The 10,286-nt window shown below is 35.1% G+C and overlaps 1 protein-coding gene across 1 annotated transcript in view; it reads left to right on the top strand.

Moving 5' to 3' along the window:
* LOC107471085 (beta-glucuronosyltransferase GlcAT14A) overlaps positions 1 to 2,744 on the top strand; it is a 3,927-nt gene extending 1,183 nt beyond the window's left edge. The window contains 3 exon segments of the mRNA XM_021133741.2: position 1; positions 78 to 193; positions 1,534 to 2,744. The exon segment at position 1 is cut by the window's left edge and continues 96 nt beyond it. Of these exon segments, the coding sequence (XP_020989400.1) occupies position 1; positions 78 to 193; positions 1,534 to 2,048 (632 nt within the window). The 3' untranslated portion in view covers positions 2,049 to 2,744.
* Positions 2,745 to 10,286: the final 7,542 nt, after the last annotated feature.

The following is a 10,286-nucleotide window of genomic DNA, read 5'->3' as shown; positions in this document are numbered from 1 at the left end:
AGTTTTCTTTGAATTTGTTTATTCTTGTCAAATTGTTGATTATTTCATTGATATAACTTTTTGTGTTGTTTTTGTAGTCACCAGCGTGCAAGGCCAATAATTGTTGATCCCGGGTTGTACATGAACAAGAAGCAAGATGTGTTCTGGGTAACACAACGGAGAAGTAGGCCTACAGCATTCAAGCTTTTCACAGGTGAATGATTTTGTTCTTTCTCTATTAAATTTCCATCAATTTGTATGTTTCTATATAGCGGTGACTTTTTTGGAATATGACCTAGCTTTCTGAAGGATTTACGCTATTGGATGAAATTCCTTTGAATTGATTTTGATGTAATTCATTTGAAGATTCAGAAACCATTCATGTATTTATTATATTGCATCATCAGTCATCGATTTCATATGAGTTGAAGAAACCTTTTGCGGTTTTTCGGGTACCCTTTGCGCCTCTTTTTTATTGTGAATCCATTTATATCTGGTGTGAATGAGCGTATGACTTTTAATTTTTATTTGTTTAGTAGAACTTTCTGTTTTTTTGATCGACTGCAATATTTGTTTTCTTATGTTATGCTCCAAAATTGATTTGTCCTTTCTGATAACTGTACCCTTAGCCTACTTGTTTCTTAAACAAATGAGGTTGTATATGTTAATATATGAATTCTCTATGCTTCACTTTTTGAATCAAAGACAGCATCATCATCTATTCTGATTTGCCATGTGGTTTGGTTACGTAGAGCTTCAGGAATTGTGAATGAAGATTTTTGTCTCTGTGTGACCCTATTTATACTTTTATGTGCATTGAAGTTGAAAGTTTCCAGCAACTTTGTCAGGATTTGGCCAATGTTATGTAGTTTAGAATGCTGCTATTGCATGGCATAAGCTGACATGTGATTTTTGCAATAAAACGTGTTCTAGATTCTGAATAAAATTTTGGTTCCTTCCATAGTTCCATGATCAATTTTTGTAATATAATTTAATTTTGTATTAGCTTGAAACATTATCTGGCCTCTAGGATAAAACTTAAGAAGTAATCATAAAAGGTGAATCTATTCCATCATGCTGTTTCCTGAATAAATGCCAAATATATGGTTTCTTCTTGCTAGACTCTGTTCATAACTGTTATTTCTCCAGATAGATACTGAAGTAGCTTCTGATTTTCCAACATGTTTCCAGAGTAGTTCAAATTATAGTATGGTTGAACGTAGGACATTAAGGAGGTTAGGATTTTGCTGACATCTAAATTTTCACCATAATGATGGAAACAACTTCCCATGAAATGGCTGCAGTCGGCAGTCCTAGAATGCTTTTTATATGTTTCTTTCAGTTAATGTATGTTGAACCATTGGTCCAATTTCAGTGTTCTGATTTTCTTGTAATTGAATTTAAATTGATTGTATATGATAGTTTTGTTATGCATCTTGACTGCATAGTTTTATCATTTAAGTTTAAGAAGTGAGCAACATTGAAGTTTAGGTTGTGGAAGTGAGAGCATTATCATAAATGATGACCTAAAACTTCTTTAATCTCTCCTGTTAGGTTCTGCTTGGATGGCACTCTCAAGATCATTCATTGATTACTGCATATGGGGCTGGGACAACCTGCCCCGGACTGCTCTTATGTACTACACGAATTTCATATCTTCCCCGGAAGGATACTTTCACACTGTTATCTGTAATGCTCAAGAGTTCAAGAACACAACAGTGAACAGCGATCTACATTACATTTCTTGGGACAATCCTCCCAAGCAGCATCCCCACTACCTTAATCTTGCGGACATGCAAAAGATGGTCGATAGCAATGCTCCCTTTGCGAGGAAGTTCCACAGAGAAGATCCAGTAATGGACAAAATTGATGCCGAGCTATTATCCAGAGGTCCTGGAATGGCTGTTCCAGGAGGGTGGTGCATAGGAAGCAGGGAGAATGGGACTGATCCCTGCACTGAAATTGGTAATACCACGGTCCTCAGGCCTGGCCCAGGTGCAAAAAGGCTCGAAACATTAATCAGCTCTTTATTGTCGAACGAAAGTTTCCGTCCAAGACAGTGTGTATGAGAAGAATCAACAGGCACCCTCAGCAATCTTTCAGAGATTATTTTCCCTGCCACTTGCTTATCAGTTTATATGTGCACCTCGGGTTAGCACGTTCAGTAAATTAGTGTTTTTTTATTGGTAGGAAAAAGGAAATAGTGAAAGTATACACATATTAGTTGAAGAACAAGTGAGATGGATCTTGTTACCTAAATGTGATCGAATCGGAGATGGATCGCCCACACTGTACTATTATGGTATACAAGAAAACTGAATCTGTAACCCCCCAAGTCACCGCTCCCTTCCATCTCACTTGGCTTGTGATTTGGATCCAATGAATGAGTAACCAGTATTGAAGGTTTCTTCATATGGTCATGTAGCTCAGAATTGGTAAGCTGATCTCTACCATTTATTGCTCTATTTGACATTTGGGACAAGAAAATGAGGGAAAGGGGATATTAGTTGTGGGGGGTTGAAAAAAAAAAAGAACAGAAACAAACGATGTGAAATTGGAATGGAAATGTTTTTTATGTATCTTAATTTTTTACTTTTTATGTTCCATTTGGCTTAAAGTTGAAGTTGTTAATGGCCTAACTTTCTTGTTGACAATGCGTCAATGCATCTTATGGTTGGGTAGGTTCGTGCCACAAGCATTGAGTAATGGGGAATACATCCTCTCAATTTTAAATAATGAATAATGTTTTCGCCATGTGTCTATCACCACTGTTTAAATCATATATTGTCATTTGATTTTCATAAAATGCCGATCTTAACGAGGATAGATTAAGAGATTATAAGAGTATTTTGGATAAAAGGGAAGCTAATATTTTAGTTTTAAATGTCTAAGCTAAGTCTTAATGAATTTTGTTTTAATGTTTGAAATATTTTACTCTTATTTCAAATGTCTTATTCTGTTTTGTTTATAATGTCTTATCAATTTTTTTTTTCAAAAAGATTGTTCTTTCTTCCTCATTTTCGTCTTTTTCTATTAAGTTTCTGCCACTTTTATTACTAAATTACTATAATTATCCCCACAATTACAATTGTTGTTGCTATCAAGATAACAATGAAGAAAAGATGGTATTATTAAAAGAAAAAAAATTATTAGAGAATAAAAGTAAGATGAAATAAAATATTTATGACAAACATCAGAAGTTAAAATATTAATAAATAATAGCATGTTTATGAGTGTAAATAAAAGAAAAAAATTAGACCATTTATCATATTTTTGACAAAAAAATGATCTATCATTTTTTCTCGTCGTCGGAAGTGAAATCGCTACCATTGCCCAAAATTTAAAAAATGATAGCATCTAAAAATACTTACATTGCATTAATTTTTTTCTCACGTTAATAAATAATTATTTATATCTTTTATTTTTAATTAAAATAATTATTTTATTCTGCAATAAAAATTTTGAAGTCTAAAGTTACTGTTATTAATTAAATTTTAATATTAGTAAAGTAAAATTTAAAATTATTAATTACAAAAAAAAGTATAAGTAGATAATGAAAATATTAATGCAATGTAAGTATTTTTAGATACTATCATTTTTTAAATTTTGGGCATTGGTAGCGACTTCATTTCCGATTACGAGAGAAAACGATAGATCATTTTTTTTGTCAAGAAATATGATAAATGGTCTAATTTTTTTCTTTTATTTACACTCATAAACATGTCATTATTTATTAATAGAACTGAAACGTGCTTCAATTTTTTATTTTATTTGATTAAAAATATCATTTTGTGAAGTTCATAACCACCATAGACACCAAAACTTGTGGCCATCGTAGACTACACCTGTATATATATATATATATATCGAATGATAGTGACATGTGTTAATAACCTCTCCTAATGTTTTTAAATATCAATCTAAATTGTCCTGATGAGATGTATTTATATGACTTGCCAATAGTGTTGCTTTATAACTAGTAATTTAATCGATGAATCATTTTCGTGTGGACGTGTGGTAATCGAATTTATCAATAATCTTATTTCATTAGATACTGTCTTATTTGTTCTTTTTCTCTCTTTCTTGCTAGTTCTTCCTATAAAATAGCCTTCAGTTTATTTATCATGGTTGACTAGGTTATTAGGCTACAAAGTAATCCACAAGCCGATGTTTTGGAATGTTGATTATTGACTATTTCAATTTAAATAAATGTGTGTGTTAAGGTCGTTTGACTTGAGTATTTCTTCATTTTGCCGTAATGTTAGGTCCTAATCCAGCCCCCCATAGTGGAAAAGCTTCGACGTGTTAGAGTTAGGTCAAAACACACGAATTGTGTATTTGTGTTCATTTTACATGTAATGAAACTTAACACTCATTTAATATTTCATTTATTGGCCAACGGGACCATTTTGGGCTAGGTAGAACTTTCTAACAAAAAAATAGATCATCTCAATTTTTTTATTTTTTTATAAATGTAATTTTTTATTGTATATTCTTTAAATAAAACTAAGAAAAATATGTAAAATAAGCTTTTTTGTTTAAAAAAAAAACAAAAATAGAAAAAAAAAGACAAACTAAAAGAACAGAACACACTAGATTAAATCACACTTTTTTATTAGAAGTTATTTCAATTCTTTTTTAGGTTTGATCTAGGTAACATAACCCATCTCACTCTTAGCGCCAATTTTCGCCATCCAATCAGCAATGCTATTTTCCTCTCTTCAGATATGATGAAACTGAATATCCCAATCCCTAACTAAAAGCTCGTGAATCTTGACCACAATGTCATTATTATTGTGAGTTATGATTATTAATATTGCTCAAAACTAGATACTCATCTAAAAAATTAATTTCACAGATAATATGCCTGCAACCTGCTTTCCAAGCCAAATTAAGCCCCTGCCACGCCGCCAACAACTCATATCGAGTTATGTGCCAAAAGGGGAGAGCGCCAGAACAGCCTAATACCCAACTTCCTTTGTCATCCCTCAGGACACAACCAAACCCAGCCAATTGAACATCTCGAAAGATACTTGCATCACAGTTTACTTTGTGGTATGTTTGGGGGGAGGCTCCCACTTGAATCTCCAATCTATACTAGTGATGATGGATCTGTTCTTCTCCAAGGACATCAACTCATAACTCAGACTATTAGCAAGCATTGTTACCTTCTTTTCCAACCAAAGCTCTTCAGGATTAAAAATATCTTGGCACCAATGTCGCCAAATCCACCAAATACCAGGTGTCGTAATCTATTCCCTCCTTGATATACTCCATCTAAGCCAAGATGAGAAGTCAGTCAATTCATTATTGTCAAGAAGAGAGGGATCAAGAATATTCCAAACAACTTTAGCTTTCTCACAGTCTCAGAGGCTACGGTTGTATCTAAACACCTCTGTTGGGACTGCATTGTGAAGCGATAACCGCAACAAAAATTTGATCTTCTCAAGAATACAAATCTTTCAAAGCCAATTCCAGTTTTCATTCTCATCCCACTAGTATTTCCTTTTAGCCAACCACAAATATCTCCATTTGGCAGTGTACTCCTTGGAAGAAGCCGCTTTCCAAAAGCATCCTGATCCATAGGAGTTGTGTCTAGGAACGATCAGAGTTTCAAGATCCAATTTGACATGATTCGGGAGAGGCGAGTAAAGCTTATCGAAATTTCATCTATCATAATGTATAACATCAGCAATATTGAGTTGAGAATCCGATATATATACATAGGGGAAGGTGTCCGCTAACTTTTTCAACGGAGACCAGGGATCAAACCACAAAGATTGATTCGAATTACTACATCTCCACTCAAAACCTTCCTTTAGGCTGTTGAAAGCCTTTATAATATTTGTCCAGACATAAGAGACTCCACCGGCAGCTTCAAACCCTCTACCATTAGATAAATACTTGTTTGATAAAAGTTTTATCCATAACTTGTCAGTACAATTTATGAGTTGCCAAACCAACTTTTCAAGAAGTGAAACATTCACAAACCTAATTTTTCGTACCCGAGACCTCCATATCTCTTTGGAGTCATGACTTTCTTCTAGCTAACAAGGGATAAACCCCTCTTGTCCAATTGGCTTTTCCAAAGAAATTGCTTCATCATAGAATCAATTTTATCACAAACATAGGAAGAAAAGTAAGAAACTTGCATTTGATAAACTAGAATAGCAGTTTAAAACTGATTTAACCAAACACAATCATCTTGCCTTATTGAGCATATGGCCTTTCCAGTTGGCTAACCTCCCTTGAACCTTCTCAATAACTTCTTGCACTGTCTTTTTTTTTCTATCATTCCCAATATTAATCCCTAGATATTTGCCGAGATTTGAGTAAAGTGAATATGGAAAACTCTAGACATGACCTCTTTTCTTCTTTGAGTGACATACTTGGAGCATTGTGCCTTAGATTTTGCCAGATTAACCTTAAGCCCAAAAGTCTTAGTAAAAAGATCCAAAACCCTCATGACCATCTCAACTTGAGGCTTGGTAGCTTTGTAGAAGAGGAGGAGGTCGTCCGCAAACATAAGATAGAAAATTCTTGGCCTACCTTCCTTAATAGCCACAGGTATCCAAGCATTGTTTGACATGTAATGGGAAATAAGGCAAGCCAAGCGTTCCATACATAGGACGAAGAGATATGGAGATAAAAAGTCACCTTGCCTTAAATCTCTGTGAAGATTAAAATTCTACAATCGCTCTCCATTCTAAAGAATCAAAAGAGAAGAGGAGCATATACATCTCATGATCAAATTAGTGGTGCTAGGCAAAAACCCAAAGCCCCTTAGAATTTATTGAAGAAATCTCTAATCTACCCTGTCATATGCATTTTCAAGATCAATTTTGAAGGCAATAACTCCTTTTTTGGACCTAGTCTTCTGCATGAAGTTGAGAATCTCCTAAGCTATGATGATATTCTCAGTTGTGCCTCTTCCAGAAATGAATCCCCCTTGTAACGGGCTAATTACTTCCGTTAAGAAAGAGTGAAATCTATTGACCAACACCTTAGTAATGATTTTGTAAATTATATTGCACAAGATGATGGGTCTGAACTCTTTCATAGTCGTTGAGTTGTCCACTTTTGGAATCAAGACAATAAAAGTTTCAAAAATGGAAGAATCTAAGATCTTTCCTGAAAACACAGAACACACAATCTGCCACACATCAATCCCAACTATATCCCAATACTCCTTGAAGAAAACTGCTTGAAATCCATTTAGACCCAGCGCTTTAAATGCACCCATCTCCATAACAGCCCTTCTTACCTTGTCAACTGAAACCGGCTCTATCCTAGTTTGAAACACTTCTTTACTAAGATGGGAGAGGGGGATTCTGTCAAGACAGCTTATACCCACATCTTTTCTAGAACAAAAGAGTCTCTGTAAATACTTGTTTGCTTTCTCCTGAAGGACACATTCATCATTTGACCATATTTCATCTTCCAGCATAAGACTGTAGATTTTATTTTGCTTCCTTCTAACAATGGTTTGGAGATGAAAAAAAATTGTATTTCTATCTCTAAATTTAACCCACTTTTTCTTCGACTTCTGGAACCAATAGAGTTCTTCCCTGAGAAGGATAGAGTTTAGTTCCTGTTGCAATTTATATTCTTCCTCTCTAAGCCAAGGATCATCCGTCTGCTCTAAGAAGAGCTAAATTATATTAATATTCTTTTTGAGCTCCTTTTTTTAACAAAAATGTTACTGAAGACTTTTAAGTTAAACTTCTGCGCATCCTTTTTAACAACAACTAAACTTCTAGCAACATCTGGCAATCCTGAGTCCTAAGCCTTGTGGACCACTTTTCAAAAGAGGGGATGAATGGTCCACGTAGCCTGAAATCTGAAGGGCAGGTTTCTAGTTTTCTTTAAAGCAATATTTGGATGACTCTTAACTAGGATAGGTGAGTGATCAGAGTGATATCTTCCGAGGATTTTGTAATGAGTCTCTAGAAAAAGGAGGCACCAATCTCTATTTATGAAAGCTCTATCCAATTTTTTTGCCACATCAAGACTTCCTTTCACTCTCATATGCCAAGATAATCTCTTTAAACCCTTTTTACCTTAGAAGATAAAAGCACTTTATTGAAGTCTCAAAGAACAAGCCAAGGGCAAGAAATATTATCAGCAATTCTGTGAAAATAATTCCAGAGAAGTTTCCAATATTGAGCTTGAGGAGGAGCATAAATCACACTACACACTCACATACTAGTACCCTTCACCACTTCAAAAGTAACATAATGCTCAGTGGTATCAATCAATCTGCTAGTTCTCCAAGACTTTTCCACCAAAATTCATATACCCCCACTGTGTCCCCTGGCCTCTGATATGTCGACATTATAATAACCCAAATTATCCCAAAAGAATTTCATCTTATAAAAAACAATGTGTTTCAATAACAATAAAGAAAGTAGGATGATGTTGTTTTACAATCTCTTTCAAGTGAATACAAGCTAATTTACAAGACACTCCCCTCACATTGCATGCTAGAATACTTAAATTTTCACTATCGATAACAACAAAGGTTAGGATGAAAAAAAAACCTGATTTAGAGACCAATAACCCCCTCCACGGCGATTTCCTTTCCCTTTCTGCCATCGCTCCCATCAAGCTTGAGCATCCTTCCAATCGGTTCTTTCATTCTTCCATCCTGCAGCGAATTTTGAGGAAACCTAGGTCTTAATTGCTTCCTTGTGAAGTAGTAGATAGGTGTTTCTGTTTTACATCCATTTAGTCCTACCTCAGCGCTTCATGGTAGCAAATGGTGATTACCAACATGTTTAAAGTTTTTGCTAGAAAAATTGGATTGGTTTGTTTTCAGTCGAGTCTTCATTGTCTTTTTATAGAGATTGGCCATCACCGTTAATTTTTTTAAAATGAGCTTTATATTCTTGGCCCAAAAGCTTTCTTGGAAGCCTACTTGTTCCCTAAACTCTTTCCTTTTTTTTTTCACCTTGGTCCACCCATCTCATGTACCTTTTTAATTGACTACATTATTAACTATGATCTCCCCATGCAACGTCTTAGGCGGAAGATCCGCATTTTCCTAATTTTCTGCAACTTTTGAAAAATTGCCAACAATTAACCCCTATTTTCCTTCATCATTTTTTACGACTGTGTTGCTCGGACGAAGGTTTTCCGATGTTGGGACCCCTCCCTCCGCCGTCACGTCTTTGTTGTTCGTCACGCAGTCTACGACTATGTGACCGTAGCAGTTACATGAATCATAAATGAGCTCTAGATGTTCATATTCTACTTTGTATACCACATCATCCACTTCAATCTCATCTATCACTGGAATGTTTAAGTTAATCTGTACACAGATTCGGGCAAAATTTTTCTTCTCCGCTTCTTTGGTTGCCACATCTACTTATATCGGCTTGCCGACCATCGCCGCTATACGTCACATGACCTTTTCCTTGCAATACATTATCTTTAGACCAGTGAAATGGATCCAGATAAGTGTAGAACTAAAAGAGTCCTCTGTAGGATGAAAATTAAAAGACTAAGGTTTCACTGCCATGCAAAAATCTTCAATCATTCACGGGCCTTTGAGTAGGACTTTCTCTTGATTCTCCCTCAGATCACATTTCACTAGGAAGTAGTCATTTCCTACATCTAGGATCTCATATCCTCCTTTTGCTTCCAAATATATCTGTGTTTATGCAACAAGACTATGTAACTAAAATATTTTTGCATCACCTTGACCTTAATGGAGTCATTATAGGGTTCCGCTAGAGCCCTTCTCCCTTCCTCAGAGAAGGTGACCTTAGGTCTCCCCCCTCGACCTCCTTCAACCACGGCTACACGGTACTCATCCAAAGAGTCATCAATGACTAAGGGTTTTGGGGTCAACAAACCAACCACCTTATCCCTAAAAGAAATCTTAGGTCCAGCAGCTTTTGTCGTGAATTGTTTTTCCATGTATTGCTTCCATCCTCTTTTGCTTCCTTCCCCGTGCCTCCCACATCCTTTTGAAAAGTGAACGGTTCTAGATTTTTTCTTTGTCTTTTTCCGATGGATTAGCCTGCGTCGCCACTCTCTCGTTCAGCCCGCTCTCTCCTTCTCTCACTTTTTTATAAAGCAATAAAGGAATTAATAATTTAAACCATGTAAGAGAAGATGTTGAATAGTTAAATCACACTTTACAAAAAATTTGAGAACAAAATTGAGAAGATCTATTTTTCTTGTGACGTGAATTTAATTAATTGCTTCTTGAATTTATTCTTTATTCTTAAATTATCTATCTCTTTTATTTCTTAAATTTATTAAAAAAATCTGATGTATCTAAATATGATTTTGCCTAAATA

The sequence above is a fragment of the Arachis duranensis genome, chromosome 10 (genome assembly GCF_000817695.3).
Source record: "Arachis duranensis cultivar V14167 chromosome 10, aradu.V14167.gnm2.J7QH, whole genome shotgun sequence".
NCBI classification, from domain to species: Eukaryota; Viridiplantae; Streptophyta; class Magnoliopsida; order Fabales; family Fabaceae; genus Arachis; species Arachis duranensis.
Note: the sequence above shows the minus strand (reverse complement) of the source record. Positions and strands in the feature narration are given on the sequence as shown.